General features: G+C 40.5%; 1 protein-coding gene across 4 annotated transcripts in view; it reads left to right on the plus strand.

Moving 5' to 3' along the window:
• Kcnn2 (potassium calcium-activated channel subfamily N member 2) overlaps positions 1-24,245 on the plus strand; it is a 390,602-nt gene that overhangs the window by 280,175 nt on the left and 86,182 nt on the right. For all 4 annotated transcript variants that reach the window (XM_021214229.2, XM_029546834.1, XM_029546835.1 and 1 more), the window contains one exon: positions 16,514-16,932. In XM_021214229.2, the coding sequence (XP_021069888.1) occupies positions 16,514-16,932 (419 nt within the window). The remainder of the gene's footprint in view (positions 1-16,513; positions 16,933-24,245) is intronic.

The raw sequence follows: 24,245 nt of genomic DNA on the forward strand, positions 1-24,245 counted from the left end.
GGCTGCCTCCCCTGTGGTGTCCTTGTCATCACGGCTGCTTTCTGCAAACAGGTGGCAGAGCTTTCCTGCTTGCTATCAGGTTCTCCTGCAACCTCTACTGAATTTATATTCAACAGAATTTTATATTTGTACTGTTTATATTATATGCTGTTCATCTAGCCTGTCTACAAATACAAGCATATATAACATATAATACGTACAATATTTTATATGTGATAAGCAATGTATTCTATATATTAAAATATATATTAATTCCATCAATTCTAAATATTACACATAGTATCCTCTATTATATGCCAAATTTTATTTACATGCATTAGTATTCATCTAGCATTTTATAGTAGCTTCGTATTTCTCTTTAAACTGACTTTTTCTTTTAACCTTATCTTAAGTAACAATAGGGCCAGAGTGCAGAGAATACATAGAGGGCCTTAATAGCTCTACCACCCTTCTAAGGCTCAGGCTGCACTGTGGGAGAAGGGCTGGGATGCCTTAGAAGAGGGAGACAAGTGTAACACAGACATGTCTTCTGGATATGATATAGTCATTGCAGCTGATGATTGCATGGCCTCACTGCAGCCCTTTTTATTTGCACAAGACATGCGCAACATCGGGCCCCCTCAACATTTCACCATGTATAGGGGGGAGTCCACTGGGCCCTATTCGTCCCTGGGGGGAATCATTGACAGTTTTGGATTGTTAGGGGAGGGTATTATTTTCTTCAGGCTTGTAGTGATAGTTGCCCTTGCTGCAATAAATTACTCTCCACCCACACTTGTCGAGAAACTCTAATTAAACGCATGGGTCACACACAGAAAGGAGACGTCAAAGATGAGAGGCATACTTGCTGAGAAGAGTTGACGGAGAGGAGGGGCAAAAACAAATATTATTCATTATATAAATGTATGGAGCTGTCAAACAATGTAAAATATTTTTAAAAGCCACTATCCAGGGAGGCACAGATAATACAATTGCTGAGTCTTCTAATAAACGATAAAATAAAATTATACATACACAGCATGGTCTGGCTCCATCTCAGAGGGGTATGTAAAGCTTTTAGGGAGCACATCTTGGCTGTTTCCCTCCCTGGTTTTCCTGAGTTGTATTAACACAGTCTCTAGCGTTTCTGTCCTCCCTGCTGCTGCAGGAAGGACTTCCCCAAATCTGATATCACGGCAATTTGACAATGACTCCTGGCTTTGTGCTTTCACTGTGACACATTGCAGCATAGCATTGAGCTTCCTTGCCAGCCCTGGTCACTGGAGGCTCATTAACACCAGCCATCCCCAATCACCACTTTTCCAGTAGCTGCTTGAGGTTCCCAAAGGATTTTACACTGTTCCATGGCCTCGAAGTTGGGCATGCCATCCTTCCTTGGTTTCTTCAAATCCTGCTGGTCCTTGAAAATTTACTGGAGTTACCTCTTTCAGGAAGCCATCTCTGCCTAACCTCACCATCCTTTGTATTTCAGCTCTTCTCCAAAACCAACCAACCAACCAACCAACCAACCAACCAACCAACCAGTTTATGCAGGGATAGGGAAACTCCAGGTGAAACAGAAGTTGATTGAAGCACACTGCCCCAGCAATTCTTAGAAGCCTATTAATACCTCACAGCTTTAGTCAGTCACCTGTAATCCTGGGATGTGTGCGGCCTAACTCGAAAAGCTACTTAGAAATCACGTCGCTTTTAGTGTCCTGTTCTGGCTTGTTTTTATATTGACTTGACACAAGCTAGAATCAGGTGAGAGGAGGGAACTTCAATGGAGTACATGCCTCTGTAAGACCAGGCTGAAGGCAAGCCTGTAAGGCATTTTCTTAATTAGTGGTATGTGAAGGCAAGCTCACTGTGGGTGGGGTTACCCCTGTGCACCTAAAAGGAACCAGACTGAGCAAGCTTTAAGAGCAAGCCTGTAAGCAGCACTGCTTCCAGATTCCTGCCTTGCTTGAGTTCCTGCCTTAACTGCTTTTGATGACGAACCTGTGAGTGAAACAACCCTTTTTTTTTTTCTTCAAGTTGTTTGTGGTCACAGTGTTTTATCACAGCATTAGAAACTCTAACTAAGACAAGGTCAGTGCTGGACACAGCAGCAGTCACAAAATCTACCCCACTTGTGTCATCTTAACCATTATTACCCAGGACAGGCATGATCGATCTATTTCTTGTGAGTATCTGTTGATGAGGCACTGTGAGCCTCTTTTTGGATTGTACCATGGCTAGGTCTGAGAGTATTAAGGTAAGAGAGATGAAAAATTCAGGATACAATGATGACCTCCAGGCTCAGCTGATAGAGGTCATTATTACAGTGGGACTCTGCCTAATTCAACTGTCAGTCCCATGAGGACTGGTATCACATGTGCATCTGATGGGCATTCCTGCGACTCTGCTCTATAGTTAGCATCCAAGAGGTAGCTTCTCTCATGTTCCCTCCATGTCATTTCCTGGGAGCTATGTAAATGGTTTCTATGGCTTCATCTGTGAAGTAGAGTCAGTCAGCCATCCTTGCCCTTTTGCTCTAGATCATCAAAGGCTGGTTGAGGCTAATTGTGAACCACAGGAGCTCAGAGGAGGTAGGATGACAATCTAATGGATTGGAAGGAGCTTAACAAATGTGCCTTTTCTCAGCAAAAGTTCTTTCTATGCTTTTGTGTTTTTCTGTCATAATGTTTGGGATCATTAAAGAAATTTAGCTTTACAAACTATTTGTATTTAGTTTTAATTTAAATAATTAAGATGGATGGGTCTTAAAGTCAGCTGTCATTGGCTGAAATCAGAGCTTTGGGTTTGTTTCTGATCTTTATAACTCTTTTGTTAGACTTGGTTTCAGCATCTATCCACATGCTGTGGTTTATTTCAAAAGAGCCACGGAGATCAAGGCCCAGATAGTGATAGATTAGTTCTAGATATTTCTGATCATGTAACAGAAGGGGGAGACCTCTCCTTAGTCATCCTTTTTGTTGTTGGTTTTTAAATCCTATTTGTTGGATGACTATGGTGTCTCCTCTTGGACATCTTTATCTTTACAAAGCACTATCTTGGCTTTTTCAGCACTCATTAACCAGGTAACTCCTCTTCAGTGAAGCCTTATTCAGTTACATCATACACTCTGTTCTTTCCCTTTCTTGAGCAGCATAGATAGGCATTTCTGGTTCTGAATAACTGAGCCCTTATCACTCACTGAATTGATCTCTCTGGATCTGTTTTATCCTTCCAAGGGCCTTTGTACATTCTTTTGATCCGTAAGTTGACAGTGCCATGAGATTCTGCCATTCAGTGTTTTTATGTGACTAGAGGGAAACAGGGAAGGAGTCAATCCGTATCATTTCTGACAGCATTGTTTGCCGTTCATAGAATGGCAGGGCTAACACTGTTCATGGTTCAGGTTCTGGTTGAGCCTGGGACAATGGGGTAATGCTTATGGATCTAGACAAGTTTTACTTGTAGTTTTGGATGCCCTTCATCTCTGGCTTCAGGATAGAGTGTGCCCTTTTCTCCCCCCAGTCTTCTTAATCCTGGCATCATATGAGAGCTGCCTCTAAGTCTATCTTGGCACCACGTTATTCCCTTTATTACTGCTTTCTCTTTTAGATGGTATTCAGTGGGTGAGTCTTCCATGACTTTTATGTGATGGCAAAGAGTGATGAAAGGAAGGGAATGTTCTTTAAGGAATTATGTTAAAAGATTGATCATATAAGTATGGTCTGAGAAGGAAATGTAAGGTGAAGAAAGATGTTATAAGACTATGGACCCCTTAAATCTTTGGGGTTGAAGTGTCATAAAGGGCAGAAAATTGCTAACATAGCTAATGGTTCTGGCCTTGTTATCCCAGCCTTTATGATATTCATTGGGAAAGTAAAGTTATACTTGTTAGAATAACTAATATACTTCCCGTGGATAAGCCCTGTGCCAAGTACTCTATACGTACGACTTCATTTCAATTTCTATTCAGCTAGCAAGTAGCAAAACTGGGAATCAAATTCATATCTTGAGATCTGTAGCTTCAGAGCTTCTTTTTTAAGGGAATGGTTAGGTTATAATTTTATCTGGAATGTGTGAGAAAAGTTGTTGCATTTTTTTTTCCCACTTCAGTTACTACCCAAAAGTAACCACTTCTAGAAAACATGATATTCAAACATTTGGTTTATTTTAATATAGATATAATATAATATAATATAGAGGTCTTTTGCTCCAAATTGTATTTTATGTTCACCAGAGTTGAATCATGAAAACTGTAGTAGAATCATCTTTATCCATAATTAATTGTTCCGTAAAATATGTCTTGTTTAGTCTTTTTCATCTGTCTCCAGGGATGTCCACAGTGTTGGGATGGAAGCCAATACTCAATTACCCATGAAAGTGAAGTACAGGGTAGGAAAGAATGCTGACCACTGAAATAAAATCTGGATGAATCTGAGGCCACGCTGCAACCGTGCTCCACTCTTGGGCATCTATGTGAGCACCCTTGTTTAGGGGTGACAGGTTCTTCTCTTGCATTCTCATCTATTATAACTACATTCCCATAGGAGTTAAGCAGGTAGTACTTCTGAAAAACAAAAGCTCTTATGGTCTCTATAACATTAAACATGATGTTTGAGTTAAAAACACCGAGGAAGTTTTCTCTCAAAACTGACTTCAAAGAAGTTGGTAGGGCCAACTTCTTTCTGTGTACTGTGCAGTTTTTGTTGTTGTTTTGTGTTTGTTTGGTTGGTTGTTTGCCATTTTCTGTCTCCCATTCCTTTGGTTTGATTTTTTTTTTTTTTGACAGCATGTTTAGGTGAATGGATGTTATTGGATATTCTTTTATTTGTTTGGAGAGACTGACCAATGTCATTCATTGAGATTTCTGTACTTTGATGCAAGCTGTACTTTGAACTTTGTACCTTTTACTATTCTGTGCCTTTATGCTCAGCTCACATGTCACTCTGGCAAGGTTTTGTGACTGTGTATACTTTATTCTTATTATCCTATGGGTATGGGCACTTTGTCTAAATGTACGCCTGTGGACCATGTGCTTGCTGGTGACTGTGGAGGCCAGAGAGGTGATCTGTCTATCAGATGCCCTGAAATTGGAGTTTTAGATCGCTGAACTTCAGGTGGAGTTTCAGTGAGCTACCATGTGAATGCTGGGAACCAAATCCTGGTCATCTACAAGAGAATCCAGTGCTCCTGACAGCTCAAACATCTCCCCAGGACAGATTGTTTCTTCTTCAATGGACCACTGAAGATAAAAAAAAAAATTCTGATCTTAAAATATAAATTATACAAATTGGGAAACACATATTAAAAATAACCAACATTCGTGTTGATTAGTCCTACCACATGAGTATTCAAAATTAGTCTCAGTGACTTGGGCTTAATTACAGGCATTTTGAATTTTGACAGAATTGCCACTTAATGTCTGTTTTGTCATTTCTTCCTAAGCAGGGAAGTATTAATATAACAACCATTGCAGTCATTAAGAAGCTAAACAGAATATTTTTAGTAAGGAAGGTTTGAAAATTTAACAGTAACTACAATTGAGTGTATTTTTGCTTAACCTTAACTCTTATTGAGGTAGGATTGACAAGTTTCATAAGACTCTATTCTAATTTCAAGGGCTCAGCACAAGAAAAAAATTAAAAGAAGTAGAGAAATTTGATCAGGGTTGTTCTTAGACGTCCATCCCTTGCAGTACCTACTTCTGGGCTGTGTTTCCCAGAGCCAGGACTTGAGCTTGAAGAGCCATTCTGGGGTCTTTGCCTTTTTTCCTCACAGTTTCTTCACTCGCTTCAGTCCCAACTGTGTCTTTTTGTTGCACATGAAAAAGACAGGAAGAAAGGCCCAGCCACTGTGCCGGTGACTCTGATGCTGAACTCCCCAGCAGTTCACAATAGTTCTCTCTTCTAGCCTTTGAGCTTTGTGCCTCATGGCAGTGGTGAAGTTTTCATTTCTTCCCCCTCTTCATTTTTATTTATCAAAGGAGAAAATGAACATTACAAACAAAAGCTAAAATGGCCTTCCATTTTCTTCCAAGTCTGCTTCCCCACCATCTACTCGCAGTGGTGATGGTTAAGAATTTGTGTGTGCTCTTCTAGTCCACTCTGGGCATGCTGTCTGAATGAACCGATGTCTGTAAACTCTCTGATCTGGCACCTTGCTTCATGACAATGCAGTATTGACCCCAGGGATGTTCACTGTGCCCCTGACTTGCTTTCAACACTGTGAGTTGCAGTTGTGGTATAGTTAATCTGACTCTTTCTGGCACTGTTCTGTTTGTACCTGTTTCAGATCATTTTTAAATCTGTACTTTTCCTGTTTATTCCTGTTTGTGTGGTGGGTACCATGAGGGTTTTTTAAAATTCATTTTCCTCTGTAGTCTGAAGGTTACATAATTTATATCTTCCCCTTTAGTGATCACTCTTTTTTTTTTTTTTTTTTTTTTTTTTTTTTTAGCAAATATGTATATTTAACAATGTTTAAGGTATGCTAGAGTCTCTGTCCTTGTATACAAGATGACACACCTCTGAAGTTCTCGTCTGGTTTTCACTTCCTCTCCAAGTACCATTATTGATGTCCAGCACTGTCCAGCATCTTAATTACATCTTACTTTTCAATCTCTTTCAAATTAACCATTTATCAGATTGTCGGTGATTGTGATTAATCTTTCTTTCTGTTTCTCTCTTTCTTTCTCTCTCTGTCTCATGTGTATGTGTGTGTGTGTGTGTGTGTGTGTGTGTCTGTCTGTCTGTCAGTTCTTACTCATCTGATTAACTTGCATGTAATAACTCTTCTTCCATTCACTTGCTGCATTTACTAGCAAACTTGGCAAATACCATGTAACTTCATTGGCATCATCATTTGTAACATCTCCTTGCTCTTTCCAAATTTGCTTCATAATTATTAAGTATGTGACAAACGTCAGTTTCTTTATTGTAGACAGCTTCTACAGGGAGATCACTTGAGTTTTTGTCCATTTCTGTACTTTGTCCATATTACCCTAACTAGTTCCTTAACCTTTGAACCTTAGTTTTCTCTTACAATGAGGATAAAACACAACATGCTGTCTTAAGTAGTTGCCCATTTGATATTAATCGTTACTTACCAAAAACATAGCAATCTTAATGTGGTGATATCTGTAAAATTCCATCTCAAACACTGTGTGGAATATGAAGTCCCAGACAACTGAAGTTAAAAGTTTTATAGATGAATAAGCTGAACTTAGAGAAAGCCCGAACTAGGATGTGTTCTATTTCTGTTCCCACAGGGCACAGAGTGTAATGTGGAAGTTTATTTCAATATTTGTTTCTGCCAGAGAAGAGGAGGTTTTCTGAGAGCATCAGGGAGTTAGATATGACATTGCAGAAATCATAATGTAAATTAGGGGGTAAACATTCATTTGCTTTATAAATATTTGATTTTCTTCCACCTTTTCAGAGCTACTTGAGGCTTGTGTCAAATGATGTGCATGCTTTAGGACCTGAACTTTAGCTTTGGGCTTTTCACTCACTCATGAGGTGACCATGGCAAATCCTTTCAATTGCTTGTCCTTTAATTAAGCTCTTAAAGGGCAAATGTGCTAATAACCATCAACTGCCTTTCAGCCAGCTTTTAAGTGCTTAAAATAACAAAGACGATGATATTATATTTTAGCTATGTAGCAGTTATTGCAGTGCTTCAAATGAAAAGCCTTTTATTCTTATACATTGAACTTTTAGAATGCAATAAATTGGACTATGGCTTTGCACTTTTTAGCCGTACCTATAGTTGATTCCCTGACAGTCAACTCCTTACTTCCTTCACGCTTTGTAGCTTTGACAATGAGGAAGTTGAAGGTGGGGTCGCAGAGCTGAGGACCAGGGCGGTAGGGTCACAGTGAGACTGAGCTTTGCTTGAATTCTGAAGAATGAAGGCGTAAGCCATAGAGCTCAGTATTTTCTGTGGTCTCCATTCTATGGAGAGGAAAGGAGCAGGGAGAATGGGCGTTCTGTCTTCTGGGGAGGCCTCTCAAGTTCTTGTACAGACACCTTGTATGAGCTGCAGCACAGGTGAGAAGGATTACGGGTAATGTGACTGTACTGGGTAGTAGGCACAGCTGCCAGAAGTCCCTTGAAAGGGGTCAAGATTTGATTTTAATTATAGTCGGTCTGCAGGGCAGCAGATGCTAAACCCGTGACAATCTCAATTATCTCTGGATCAAGTAGATGGTTCTAAGCCTTTATCTGTGGCTGGAGCTCTTGATTAGATTATAGGAGAGGGATCCCAGAGGCTCCTCCTGCTCAACAATTGATGAGGATTCCTTCAGAAGTGAAACCTGGGTGGTGCTTGTAGAGTTCTTCTCAAGTCTGACTCGACTCTGCTCTCTCGTCAAATTCTTGCCTTCCATGGATAACACTTCAACTTTCAGAATACAAGTTCTCATTTAACTCCTGTACCCACTTCTCTTGAGGCTCCATGAACACCATTCCTCATTCCTGCATCTGTGGGTTGACTTCTCGACATCGGCAGAGGTGGGTGTTGCCTCTTACTAGCCACATAAGGCTGATATTTTTATTCCGTGTCATAAATGAGTAGGTTTAAGTTTAGAGAGTTTAAATACATTACCCCAAGCCATCCAGCTAGTGAGTGGTCCAGCCATGTACTAGCTTCTCTGACACTAGAAATCGTGTTTTCTATGACTGACTCACCGAGAGATTTAGAGCAGTTAGTTGACACTTTAAAGTCATGAACAGGAGTCGTCCACCTACAAACGGCTCCGCCGCTCAGCAGCTATGGTATTTTTCACTTCAATGTTTGAGATGCATTCCTTCTGACGATTTCCTGACCATTTCCTCCATAAAATATTTCTTGTTAATAAGTAGTCTTTTTCTCTTCCAGATGTTTACACAGAAGTTCAAAGTATAGTAAGTTAAATGTCGTCTGAGTATTCAGCAGCGTAAATAATAGAAATCCGGGTGAGAGTGGGAGGTAGAAGGAGAGAGGAAAAGTGCCTAAGTCAGCTGTAGCTGACTTTAACGAAACAAAACAAAAAAAACTCAAGGCACTCTTTTGTGCTGTCTAGTAACCTTGTACTCGTGACTGGAGATCAGAGCTTTATCATGTTTGGACGTAGGAGAGAGAAAATGCAGTATATTCTGCAAAGAAATCTAGGGAAGTGGCTCTGTCTGTAGTGGGAAGAGACAGCAGAAGGAATATGAGAGAGTGTTTGGCTCAGCACTGCCCAATAATAGCAGACAGGTGAGCCTTTGTCCTTCCCAGCTGTGGGAAGGGCGTGGGAAAACTTTTTTTTAAATTTTATTTATTTTTAATTTATTTTTTACACTCCATAGTCCATCCCCCGCTCCCCGTCCACCCTCTGTCTGCTCCACATCCCACATCTCCTCACCACCCCACCCCATCTCCATGCAGATGACCCCACCCCCACCCCCACCCCCACCCCCTACCTGACCTCCCTGGGGCCTCCAGGTACATCATCTCTGAATGAACACAGACCCGGAAGTCCTCTACTGTATGTGTGTTGGGGGCCACATATCAGCTGGTGTATACTGTCTGTTTGGTGGTTCAGTGTTTGAGAGATCTCGGGGGTCCAGATTAATTGAGACTGCTGGGGCCGGGCGTGGTGGTGCACGCCTTTAATCCCAGCACTTGGGAGGCAGAGCTAGGCAGATTTCTGAGTTCGAGGCCAGCCTGGTCGACAGAGTGAGTTCCAGGACACAGGACAGCCTGGGCTATACAGAGAAACCCTGTCTGGAGAAACCAAAAGAGAGAGAGAGAGAGAGAGAGAGAGAGAGAGAGAGAGAGAGAGAGAGAGAGAGAGACAGAGAGACAGAGAGACAGAGAGACAGAGAGACAGAGAGACAGACTGACTGCTGGTCCTCCTACAGGATCGCCCTTCTCCTTGGCTTCTTTCAGCTTTCCCCTAATTCAACAACAGGGGTCAGCTGCTTCTGCCCATTGGTTGGGTGCAATGGCCCATGTTTCAGACTGAGATTTAGGAAGCAGGCACCCAAGTCTCACTGCATAAAGGGACCTCACTGAATATTTGTTTAAAGATTAACAGAGAATTATTATTATTATTATTATTATTATTATTATTATTACTTTAGTTTATCCTGTTGGCAATTGTTATAAAATGTAATTGCGGTCTTGCTTCGTAAGAATCTTTTAGCTATAAATTGGATTTCTGTGTTTGAGTCCATATACACTTGCTTATTACAGCAGCCGTTACTTTCTAGACTTGCCATGTAGATTTTGGCAGAAAGTATTTTGATGTCTGGTGACCTTGTTCATTCTCATCCTTCTCTTTCCTTGTTTTAAATTGTTTCCCTTAATTTTTATTAGTAATTCATTTTGTTCACACACTCCCCACATTAGTAGTAATTAAGTTTACATAGTCATCTGTCACTCTTTTCTCTCCAGTCCTCAGTTTCCCTCCCTAAGTGCTTTTTAGCATTAATTTCTAGTCTTTTATCAGAAGCATTTTATGTATGTGAAAAACAAATATATCTTTCCCCTTTAAGAAAACTGTTCAAATACTGTCAGATGCATTGTTTTAAAAGCTACTTAGTACCTACTGTATCATTTTCTTTAATAGTTTTAAGACAAAACGTTTTGATCCTCTATTCACAGGCAATTATTATTCTGTTTCAGGGGCATCCATAATTTCTTTAACCCATTTCGGTATTACATTATTCAGATTATCCCAGCATTTCACAGATATAAAAACAGTGCTGCAAACACATGGTCATGGGCAGCTGCTGGCAGCATGCTGAGCATGCTGGCAAATACACACATGTAAGGGAGTTGGAAATGCTCGGCCCGCGAGGATCCAGCCTATTGAACTGCCCTCCTCAGGAGCTGGCAGGATTCACAGTGGCACTTGCAATGCATGCAAGTGCTGGTCTTTCCTCTCTTCAGAAGTACAGTATGCACTTCCACAACTCTTTTTCTTTTCCTGGCAGTGAGGATTGAACCTAGGATCTTGTTATGCTACAGGCAAGTGCTCTTCAGCTATTCCATAGGCCTCCTCCTCCTCCTCCTCCTTCTTCCTCTTCCTCTTCCTCTTCCTCTCCTCCTCCTCCTTGTTCTTCTTATTACTATTATTATTATTATTAGAAACACATCTCCCTAATTCAGGCTGGTTTTGACTCAAGTGTCTACCTCCTTAGTAGCTATAATTACAGGTCTGTGTTACCAGGCCTAACTACTTTTTTTAAAATCTAAGTTTAAAAACAAAAAAGAGTCGGGCGTAGTGGCACACGCCTTTAATCCCAGCACTCGGGAGGCGGAGGCAGGCGAATTTCTGAGTTCGAGGCCAGCCTGGTCTACAGAGTGAGTTCCAGGACAGCCAAGGCTACACAGAGAAACCCTGTCTCGAAAAACCAAAAAAAAAGAAAAAAAAAAAAGAAAAAGAAATGTTACTTGATTTCCCTTTTACAATTAAGGCTAAGTTTATTTATTTTAAACGGATTTAAGGGTCATTTTATTTTCATTCTGGATATTTGTGTCTTTTGTTGATTTTTTCTATTGTGTAGCTGATTTCTATAGGAACGTCCCTAATCAGAAAGTCTTTTGTGATAGAGATGGACATACTCCTGTCTCCATAATTTGTTGTTTATTTTTATTTTGCTCATTTTATTTTGCTTTTGGCCTGGTTGAGGAAAAAAAAAACAGTTAGTTTCATGGAGTGAAATGTATATGTGTTACTGTTCATTTGTTTTGCGGCTCAGGCCTGCAGCATAGCCTGAAGGCCTTCATCTCCCTGAGCTTATGGAAGAATTCTGACCTGCTTCCTTTAATGTATTCTTGGGTTCACTTTCACAGCTAGATCATTCATAGGCATGCAGTTTTCCTGAGGAGCTCAGATCTCAGTCCTGGGCCCAACTTTATTTTTGATGGCTACTGACTTGTCTGCAAGTCACTTTTACAACAACTTGTACTTTCCCCATTGGTGGCCTAGCTTTTTAAGGCTGTGTTTTGCAATTTCTGTCACTAACAGGTATATTAATTATTATATTTAGTTGAATATGGATACTTCTTAGTTATTACTCCTTCCTTCCTTCCCTCCTTCCCCAAGACATGGTTTCTCTGTGTAGCCCTGGCAGTCCTGGCACTCACTCTATAGACCAGGCTGACCTTGAACTCAGATCTGCCTGCCTCTGCCTCCAGAGTGCTTGGATTAAAGGTGTATACTACCACACCTGGCTACATTTCTTGATTCCTTAATGACCATAAGTATTCAATGAGTATTTGCTTCTCTTAAGAATTATCAGAATAAAGAAAGGAAGGTAGATCTGATCTGCTATCAGTCATTCTGGTGAACTTCCTGTGACCTACCTGGGAGTGGAAAAGAGATCACACCTATTACAGAGATGATGTAAAAGTCAAATAGAATATTTCTGCAGTTAGACTTTAATGTTGACTTTGAGGGATGGTAATGTTTAGAATGCTCTTGTGCTCTCTAGAGATTATCGAGTGTACATTAGTGCTTCTGTGAGCGTGGTAAATCCCATTTTACATTTGTATACAGTTTGTAATTGATAGCTCACAGTCCTGGGCTTTCGGGATGTAACTCTTTTCTCCTCTCTTTGCAGACTTCCATGTTTCCCATCCCTGTATGGGCCCTACCTTTTACATTCTCCAAACTTGACCTTGAGGACCCGTCATGTCCTGCTCTCTTTACTTTCTTGTATTCTTCATCTGATCTAATAAACCACTTTAATACAGACACCTCCCAAATTTACTTTCAGGTTCCAGGCTTTTCAATATGACTCGTATATCTTAATGTATTCTTGGCATCTGTACTTGGATATTAATGGCCAAAATTGCACGTTTCTTTCTCTCTTCTGTGCTTTGCAGAGTTTAGGAAATATTCTCAGAACGTGGCCTCACCGTTCTTTCTCGTTTTTTTCTTTTTTTAATTATTATTATTATTGTTTTCATTTGTTGTTGTTGTTGGTTTGTTTGGTTGGTTTTTTGGTTTTTGTTTTTTTTGTTTTTGTTTTTTTTTTTCATGGTAGAAACTTGGTAACCATCTGTGAGTCCTGCTCTTTGTTTTATCATTCCCACGTTCAATCCATCAGCAAATTCAAGCAATAGTGCAATCACTATGCCCATCAAAGCATCTCTATGGCAACCCTTAGCCCAAGTTTCAAGCATACTCCAACCAGTCAAAATCAGAGGTGTTGTGTAACTTGGATCTTTCTGTATTTGCCTCTCCTGGTCCCCCGCAGCAGGAGGATGATGCCTAGAGGTCTCAGTGGGTTCCCATGTAGATAAATGAAATCCAGTCCCAGTGCCATTTCCCAAACAGACTTTCCCTTGGGCTCCTGTTTGTCCCTTTAACCCCACCGGCCTTCCCTCTGCCTCTTGGCCAGTTAACTTCAGCCCCTCCAGTGTTCTTTATTCCTTTGAGCACACATGCTAAGGTGTTCTAAAGCCACTGCCTTCGCCTGTGCTCTTTACCCTGCCTAGGTTGTCCTTGACACGATGGGCTGCTTTTCTTATCAGCTCCCTGCATTAAGTGGTGCTCCCAGAAGTCCTCCCTGATGGCCATATCTGTTGTTTTCTTATTTATCCTTCCCCATCTCCTGTCCTGTTTGTTTCCTTCATTGTAACATCCAAAGACTTAATTACTTTATTAAATTGCTTCACGTCATCTCTTTGACAACTTTCTTTCCGGATCAAAATTAATTTCTGTGGGCACACTCTCACTGCGAATTCTACAACAGAGGAAGTAGCACAGCTCTGGCATTTGGTGTTAGAATTTGGCATGGATTATTAAGTGAATGAGCAAAAACAACATTATTTTTGTTCTGAGGAGAAGATACTTCTTCCTGACAATACTTTGATGCATACTATCAAGCCCCAAATAAGCTGAGTTATCTGATAATAAAAGGGAACTATGAATAGAATAGATAGATAATAAAATAAATGAAATAGAAATTTCCCCAGGGAAGTTACCAAAGAAGAAAAATTATCTGGATCTCTTGTGTAATTTCAGAATCTCACGTGTCAGTAGGATCTGTTTGGTGTAAATCTGCAGAATGTTTGAGTTAAACTTACGTCAGACATTTGGTATTCTCATCCTCCATGACTGTGCTTGAAGAACACTAGGACCATTTCGGCAGTCAGGGTAGTGATTACTGAGGTAGAAGTATCAAAGCCGATGGTGCGATGAGCATCTGTTCACCTCTGATAGGGAGATGGGGCCCCTGTGTCAAGCCTCAGAGACATAGAGGGGTGGAAGTGTCATTGCCCTTTTTGATAACATCAGCAGGAGGCACAGAAGCAACCCATAGTGCAACGAAGATGTGTTCAGATTTGGAGGTGGTATTTGATAAGTGAGAGTTTGCTTCACGATGACTTTCTAGGCTACAAGACAGAATGCAGAGACACAGAAGGAGCTGCAGGGGGCAGGTTTTGCAGTTTGTAACCAAGGGAACTGTAAGGAAGGGCCATAAGCAATGACATTGCAGATGGGTAAAACCATATGCACAATGCCTTGTCTGCTGATGTAGATTAGACCTTACCATCTGGGAATGAAGGGATTTTGATAATATTGTTTTTGATAGTAATGGGATTATATAATATATGCTTTCAAGTGACTCTTAGATGATGAAGATTATGATCAAAAAGAGGAATCTGGTAGGAAGATAAAGGATGAGATCGCCCAGGGAGAGTCTATCAAGGAGAATTAGATATGGATCCTTGTGGCTGGGGGTTGGGGGCTGGGGGAGTGATGACACTGAGGTCACTGAGAGCAACAGAGATGAAAAGAGCAAATCAGTGTAGGAGCCCAGGGAAGGGTTCATTTTTTTTTTTTTTCCTGAAGTGGGGGAGATGACAGAAAAGTAAGCTAAAAGTTAACACTGAAGACTGCTTTCCGTATTGAAGATAACTTAGTGGCCTTCACCAGAGTGGCTGTTGTGCTGATGGCAGGGGAATCCTCCTGGAGTTGAAGGAGCCCTGAGAAAAACTACTCCACAGGATGCAGACAGTTGGCCTTGGTTCCCTTTTGTGTCTTTGTATTGTTTCTGATAAATGGTAATGGTGTGAACTTATTCACATATTCCCCTAAGTGGGAAGCCACATGGGTACTAGGGAAAGTAGAATTTGGTATGGCATTACCTTAGACACATGAAGCATGAGAAAAGCTAGGAGGAAAGGGTAAAGTGGGGGTGGGGTGAGAGTGTGTGTGGAGCAGAAACTGGCCCTTTAACGTCCCTTAAAGATCCTTTGGAGTTGTGTGATCCTCAGCCGCTTAGGTTTCAGTTTTACAGTCTGCCCTGCCACACGGAAGCAAGTTGTAAAGAAAGTAGACCCTCTAAATATAAATATATTTTGGATTAAAAAAAAAAGTGTGATAGTTTTCTATCTCCTTGACTCAAGGATCACACAGAAGAGGCAATTTTGTCCCCAAATTAGTATTTTTGCAAAGTAGCAGTAAAGCAAGGACCACTCCGGGTCACAGGAGAGAAGTAAGGCATACAGAATAACTAAGTAAGAACAGGGGTCTGCTTGGCCTCCAAGGAGGAGTTTGTCCCTCCAGAAGAGGGCTCATGGGATGCAACCATGGGGAATCTTCCCCTCACCCGCTCTGCAGCCCTCTCACCTGAGAAAGCAAATGTGCCCTTTTTGGTTGCTTTTACTCTTAGCTTAGCTGAAGGAAAAGAGGACCTCTTTCTCAGTGGAGAGCACTGTTGTCATCAGGCAGATGGTTCTTCCTAGCACATGGTAGGGACTACAGCATCACAACAGGATTGGCACCCATGGTTTCCTGGACTCAGATGCCAGGAGCCCCGACAAGTCATCATAGGCAGTCAGAAAAGTGAACACGTATTTCCAATTGCTTTTGGTAGTTCAAGTACAGCCAAGGTCTGGTGTCCATGCTCACAGCCAGGGAAGCAAGGCATCCTTTTCTCCGTTGTGGTATGAGAGATGACAAAAATAAGAAAAGGTAGTCTTTAGTAAGGAAGAATTGAATAAGATATAAAAACAATAGTAAGGAAAATAGAATAAATGATTCTGCCACATTTTTCTGTAGTTTCTTGTGATTTTCTTTTTTCCTGAAACCAAGAATATGATTTGTCATAAGGATGCTCGTGGGTCGCTGCATTCCTAGACGAAGCTGACTGCAGAGACACCCTAAACAGAATCGTGCATGAGTTGAAACACTGTCCCTTCCAGAGGAGAGCAGTCTGTTATAAAGCAAAGTCCACGCTGTGGACATCCAGTAACGTGGACTCCCAAGTATCCGAGTTCCTATGGAGCAGGCTGTTTGTTTTCAGTTTTACAGAACGGAAGCCCCTCCCCCCCCCCCCCCCCCCCAGATACCATCGCCCTATTCTATAACTAGTATCCCTAGCTAGACTTTACACACTCTAAGCCTTAGCCTGCCCGGTTGCTAAACACCCCCTGTTGTGTCTTTTGCATTGCGATCTGCACTGACACCTGTGGAGCGTTCATGCCTTACTGAAGCTGCACCTGTGGAGCGTTCATGCCTTACTGAAGCTGCTTTTCTTCTTTATTTTTTCAGTTATTCATGGTGGACAATGGAGCAGATGACTGGAGAATAGCCATGACTTATGAGCGTATTTTCTTCATCTGCTTGGAAATACTGGTGTGTGCTATCCATCCCATACCTGGGAATTATACGTTCACATGGACAGCCCGGCTTGCCTTCTCCTATGCCCCCTCCACAACCACCGCAGATGTGGATATTATTTTATCTATACCAATGTTCTTAAGGCTCTATCTGATTGCCAGAGTCATGCTATTACATAGCAAACTTTTCACCGATGCCTCCTCTAGAAGCATTGGGGCACTTAATAAGATAAACTTCAATACGCGTTTTGTTATGAAGACTTTAATGACTATCTGCCCAGGGACGGTGCTCCTGGTTTTTAGTATCTCATTATGGATAATTGCCGCATGGACTGTCCGAGCTTGTGAAAGGTAAGTTTCTTTCTTTTCCTGAGAAAATAATTTGCCATATAGACTCTCGAGAAGTGAGAGAAAGAACATGATGCGCCCGAGTTTTGAAAGTTTTACTGTCTTTTTACATAATATTAACAAGGCTTTCTCAAACTTTTCCTGCATAAAGTTAATGCATTAATGGTTGTGCATTCTGCTTTCTGACTTGATCCATTTTCCACAGATGGTTGTCTTTGGAATCTATCAAATTTCAGAGCCCGGGACTTGTTGTGGTGACTCTGTATTCAAATGTGTTATCACTAAGCCACTTCTGGTTTAAGTATTTGATGATTGTTGAAACATGGATTCTTAGAAAAGTGTTGATGCAACATATTTGAACTCCAGGAAAGCTGATGAAGTGCTTTGTTAACCGTAGCACCAATTGGTACTACTGTGTGCATGATTACCTGTTGAAGACTTGATGGGTTCATAAGTTGGTTTCTATTGAACATTCAAGAATGAATAGAGCCGGGCGTGGTGGTGCACACCTTTAATCCCAGCACTCGTGAGGCAGAGGCAGGCAGATTTCTGAGTTTGAGGCCAGCCTGGTCTACAAAGTGAGTTCCAGGACAGCCAGGGCTATACAGAGAAACCCTGTCTAGAAAGAGCTACTTTGTATTTCTTGTCTGAGAAGCTCTGGTGTTTTAGGGGTGCACATATGTTTTTGGTGTTCAGAGGCTACTCACAGAGTCTGAATCAGTCAGTTATGTCATCAACAATATTCACTTTGGATAACAAAATAAACAAAGCACATTTATGAATGGCCCATAGAAAGAGCTATTTAACAATGAATGTTGACTATGGTTATATGACTCTGGGCAGGAAAATTGAAGGTGAAATTAGCACTTGAGAGATATGACTGGGTTCTAGCTCTTTATCTTGCACAGAGACAAATTTTCACAACTTCACCATCCTCAATGTGACTGGATAAATCTCCTTTTAGAGCTCTTCCCACCTCTGCTCTGCAATGAATAGTCCTTCCTTTACTTTATGGTTTTTGCTGTTGCTTTGGGCTTTTTAGCTTGCTTAAGTTTTTGTTGTTTTGGTTTTGGTTTTATTTGCTTTTAACTCAGTTTTATGTGTTCTCACCACAGAATCCTCTCAACCCTCCCCATTCTATAACCCTCCCTCTTTCTCTTTAGACATATTAAGCATTCCTGTATTCCCCCCTTTAACTGTAGTTTTCACAACCTTTCTTTCCTGCCACTGTCATGTTGGGGAGGGGTTCTTTGCCATGTATGTGTGTGTTGTATATGTGTGCATGTGTGTATGCATGGATGCCTGTGTATGTATACATGTGTGTATATACATATATGCATGTGTTGTGTGTGTATGTGTGTGTACATATGTGTATGTTGGTGGGGGGAAGGTGCCCCTTTCTCTGTTACCTTACTTATTCTCTTACTTATTGGCTGTGGTTGATCCCATTTTGTGATAATCTCTAGAAAATGCAGTGCGTAAGAGAATTACCTTGACAACTCAGCAGTCTGTAGTCTCACATGTTGTTATGAATAGTATGGCTGGATATAAAAATTCCAAATTGGAAAGCCATTCCTCAGAGCAGTGAAGAATTTCATTTCCCTTTGTGTTCCATCCAAGTCCCACAGTATGGTTCCATCCTCACGTTAATCTTTTGTTATCTTCCTGAACGTCTCAGGGATGGACATACCTATTCAGATTCTAAGAATTAAACCAATATTTCTGCCTAGCATTATAACTGAGGAGGGTAAAGGCAACCTTAGTAATATTTGCAGGGGTTTGGGTGGTCTCTAGTGTGACTGGTTCTAAAGACGGATTTAAATCGCCTCCAAACTGTTCACCTGCCTTGCATTTTTTTTTGTAGATTTATTTTTTTTTATTTTCTTTATTTTCTTTATTTACATTTCAAATGCTATCCCGAAAGTTCCCTATACCCCCCCCGCCCCTGTTCCCCTACCCACCCACTCCCACTACTTGGCCCAGGCCTTCCCTTGTGCTGGGTCATATAAAGTTTGCAAGACCAAGGGGCCTTCTATTCTTAAAATGGTTCATATCATCATTTTTACCCCAGATATAGAAACTCGGAGGCAAGCAGTGGCAGCTTACAGCAGCCCCAAAGGATATGTGTTTTGTCATGCTTGGATTGTTAGATGATAGCCATTCCTGTCTTCATCAACAGATAACGAAATGAGAAAGAGTCCAGTACACGAGGAACATGAGTCTGCAGCCAGTAGTAACAGAAAGGAACCAACACATCCGTGCCCTTGTGGGAAAGAGACAGATGCTCAGGGTTGCAGCCACAAGACTGAGTCACAGTTTGCATTTAGCGCATGGGTGACCTCAGGCCAAGCACATTACTTCATTTTGCTCACGTGTCTTCATTTGCAAGCTAAATGGTTTGATTAGCCATTATCTAGCTTAACACTTTATAATTACACAAATGTGAAAAGAAATAAAATCATCACCCAACATCTTGATAGATTTTCCACATTAGATATTTTTTTTTCCTCAAATATTGCATTTTGATTTGGAAAAAATCTCTAGATTGTGACTTTAAGTTGCAAAAATATGTATGTGTTGGGATTGGATTCCACAACACTGCATTTTGATTGGTTGTGGTTTTCTGTAATGGTCTGTCTGTTGGAACGTTTCCTTGATGATGGGCGGTGACCTCTTTTATCTGTGGGTATAAAGACAAATATTTAGAATGAGGCTAAGAGTTATTCTGGTTTAGTTGTAGGTGGCAGTTGTAGGTTTTTCCCTAAGATTGTGTCTCCTATGAGCGTCAGAAGCTACACCTATAAAGTCTCATCAGCATGACTCCCTAAACTTGAGCTTGACAAGACAGCAATTGACATTCCATTGTGCACGGGAAATACCCAGAAGCAGCAACACTATCCAAAGAACTACAGGCAACTAAGGAATGCTGAGAGTAGGAGACAGTCTCCCGCAGGGAAGATCACAAGAGTTGGTTACCAGAAAACACTGGCTACTCCTGAAACCATACTTTCAAACACTGTTATCCAGACCGGTCAGATTGTATTTAGGAAGGTTTATGTGTATATAGATATTCATGAATCAGCAGTTAATGAAAAAAGATGCCAGGGATTTGAAAAAGAGTAGGGAGGGGTGTATGGGAGAACTTGGAGGGAGGAAAGGGAAAGGTTAAATTACATAATTGTATTATGATCTCAAAAACATGCAAAGATAGATAAATGATTTCACAAAGTTCCTTTTTATTTTTTATTGGATATTTCATTTAATTGCATTTCAAATGTCATCCCCTTTCCCTGTTTCCCTTCCAGAAGCCCCCTATCCCATCCCCCCCTTGAGCTTCTATGAGTGTGCTCCCTCACTTACCCATCCACTCCCACCTCACTGCCTTGGCATTCCCCTACACTGGGGCATCGAGCCTTCACAGGACCAAGGGCCTCTCCTCCCATTGACGTCCAACAAGTTCATCCTCTGCTACATATGCAGCTGGAGCCATGAGTCCCACCATGTATACTCTTTGGTTGATGGTTTAGTCCCTGGGAGCTCGGGGGGGGGGGTCTTGTTGGTTGATATTGTTGTTCTTTCTATGGGGTTGCAAACCCCTTCAGTCCTTTCTCTAACTCCTCCATTGGGGATTTTGTGCTCAGTCCAATGGTTGGCTGCAAGCATCACTTCTGCAAGCATCAGGCTCTGGCAGAGACTCTCAGAAGACAGATATATCACGCTCCTGTCAGCAAGTACTTCTTGGCATACACAATGGTGTCTGGGTTTGGTGTTTGTATATGGGATGGATGCCCAGGTGGGACAGTCTCTGGATGGTCCTAACTTCAGTCTCTGCTCCACACTTTTTCTCCGTATTTCCTCCAGTGAGTATTTTGTTCCCCCTTCTAAGAAGGACTGAAGCATCCACACTTTGATCTTCTTCTTGAGCTTCATGTGGTCTGTGAATTGTATCTTGGGTATTCCAAGCTTTGGGGCTAATATCCACTTATCAGTAAGCGTATGTCATGTGTGTTCTTCTGTGACTGGGTTACCTCACTCAGGTTTCCGTTTTAAATGTTATGTCCCAAGCCTGCCTTCCTTTCTCCCGGAGGTTGGTTTGTCATCTTCTTCCCCTCGCTCCCTCTCTTCTTTCCTCCCTCCTTCTTCACTCTCTCCCTGAATTCCTTCCCTCCTTCCCATCCATCTTTCTTTTCTTTTGTAAGTGTATACTGTTTCATATAAGCAGAACTCTCTTATTTGATTAATGTGGATGAGCCACACAGTTTTATTGTTGGCCCATCTAAGTAGCCTCGATGCATTCAAGGGAAAGATTCATATCTAATAGAAATTCTCTTTTTAGTTAACTATAAGAATTCCAGGAATCTTTGGTGACTGGCATTATGGCTTCGCTGTTAAGTGTTTTATGTACTGAAGTTGCAGAGAACCTGAGTTTGGTTCCTAGCAACCACCTGTAGTTCAAGCTTCAGAGCATCTCAAGTCTTCTTCTGAGGGTACCTGCACTCATCCACTCACAGATAACCACATATACACATAAGCATCCAATGTCTTCTTCTGGTCTCCATTGACACTGACACTCATCCGCACACAGATAACCACATATACACATAATTCAAAATAGAAGGTGTTATTATAGGAGGTCTTTGACAAAACAGTGAATGGGACTAGTGCTGTACCACACCAGGAAACAGGATCTTTAAAAAAAAAAAAAAAAGCTAAAATTACTTTTTAGAAGTTTGAGAAAGTCAGGTGGTTTTCTGTAGAAGGTTTTATTGCAAACTTATTCCTGTTGTACTAAGTACAGTTTCTAGCAGTTTCTTTAAAGTGTTCTCTATTGATTGAAAAGACATCCTATAGAAGACATCTATTTTTCAATTCCTGGCATATCATTTCCACAACATTTATTTGCCTATAAGTGTATATGTATATGTAGCACTATATACTTTGTATGCTATAGATATGTGTATAATATAGATAGTATGTATATATCAGTGGTTCTCAACCTTCCTAATGCTGAGACCCTTTCATACAGTTTCTCATGTTGTGGTGACCCCCAGCCACAAATTTATTTTTGTTGCTTCATAAGTGTAATTTTGAATGAACTGTTTTGAATTTTGAATTTTGAACTGTTATGAATCATAATGTCAATATCTGATATGCAGGATATTTGTTATGTGACTTCTATGAAAGGATCACCCAGCTATGCAGGTTTGGGACTGTTGGTGTATATAATATATAATTTTATAGTTATAAAATTATATTATATATTTTATATATGTATGTCATTATTTATTCATATATTTATTGAGTCATTATTTATTTGGTGAATGATAGAGAAAAACAGAGAAGGCAGTACTCTAACATTATTTCAGCTTGGGTCCATTGGTAAGTAAGCACCTTCCCTTGGCTAAGCGAGAGTTACCATACTCTGGCTCTGCTGTAGGCTTGTGTCCAAGTGAACATCTGTTCTGAAGCAAGCCAGGAAGTGTGATATTATACTGGTAAATGATCTTCCATTCAGAATGGCTCAGGTCCTGACATCTCATCAAGATACATCTAAAAGAAACTAGAATAGTTTCTGGATTTTGGGGAGTCCCCAGTCCTTATTTGTACCTCCATAGACTTCTAGATTTGTAGAGATAGCCTACTCTATGGTCAAGTTGGCACATGTCAAGAGATAGTGTTCTTAAGGCATTATTGTAGGAGGTCTTTGGCAAGCTTATATATGGGGGTTAGTGCTACATCATACCCAGAAACGCATCTTTTGTTCATTTTTTTGTTTTATTATTATTATTATTATTATTATTATTATCACCACCACAGTTTGAAGAATAATAAGAATGTAATAGTGCACCAGGAATTCTAAGAGGGAAAGTGAAATCTTGTTTGGCTGCAACTTCTGGGGCACATTCTTGGTATGTGTGAATTAATACTGAAGTTTTACAGACTGAGATGGATTGCAGCCTTTTGCAGTTTAAGAGGTAATAAAATGGAATATTCCTGCATTCCATATATTCTCTTTAGACCAAAGTTTAGTAATTTGGAAGAGAGGGCCAAGTTGAGGGTAGAGAAAAGAGCTAGGGACTCTGGTGCCAGTGTTCCCAAGCAAAAGTCACACTGTGTTACTGTAACAAATTGGAGGGGTTGGGAGTTTTTCAGCAATTAGGGAAAGGGTCATGCATTTAGGATATCAATACCAAATAACTTCATGTTCAGGTTTATTCCATTGGCTTTATCCATAAGCATATTTAAGTTAATTAACTCATATACATTAGTTGAGAGGGAAACATTTTGTAAAATAAATTTGAAGTGGTTTCATTGTGAAAGGGTTAAAAAGTTAAAAAAGGGAAGAGTGAGCTTGGGTGTGGTATCTTTTGGAAATGCATTGGAAATGGATTGACTAAGTTCCCGTACTAAAGTTCAATACATAATAATTGATGTGGTATTTGCTTTTCTAATTATCAAACACAATCTGAGAATGAGAGATTTCCATTTCAATATGTACACTATGTTAATAATTGTTATAATATTACCCAATGGAGTATTTATTATATTCCTCTCTGTGAGCAACAATTTTGCTAACATCTCTTTAGAATACATTTTCAAAACTTTTGTTTGTAATCAAATGAATTCTGGAATACATCTGAATCTGTATTCTTATATAGCATCTGGTGGAATATTACTGGTAAACCATACTTAATAATAAAATGGCACACCGTGTAATTTTTACGTAAGTTGCTGTCTCCTGATATCAGAAGTATATTGGATGGGTTTGGGGAATCTCCTATCAAGTAGAATACTTTCTGGTCCAGAGACACATACCAGTAGAATTTCCTGAAGTAAAAGAGCACAGTGTTTTATAATTAGATAGTCCATCCTTTTAGCCCTAACTCATAGATAGCATATGGGATTCCACTCTCTGTGGATTATGGGCTCTGAATCATGTTCATTTATACATTAGAATAACAATCTTATTCAGGAGTACTCCAAAAGTTATTGTTATTAGTTCATGTACATCAAATTAGTATTGCACTGATACCCTTTCCTGACTGTATTAATCTGTACTTTCAAGGCTACTCATTGCTTGCCCTTTGTAGAACATGCTTTAAAATCACACAAATCTGTAAGGCAAAAGACACTGTCAACAAGACAAAAAGGCCACCAACAGATTGGGAAAGGATTTTTACCAATCCTAAATCTGATNGAGGACTAATATCCAATATATACAAAGAGCTCAAGAAGCTGGACTCTAGAAATTCAAAAAAACCCATTAAAAAATGGGGTACAGAGCTAAATAAAGAATTCTCAACTGAGGAATATCG

This window comes from Mus pahari, chromosome 15, assembly GCF_900095145.1.
Source record: "Mus pahari chromosome 15, PAHARI_EIJ_v1.1, whole genome shotgun sequence".
NCBI classification, from domain to species: domain Eukaryota; kingdom Metazoa; phylum Chordata; class Mammalia; order Rodentia; family Muridae; genus Mus; species Mus pahari.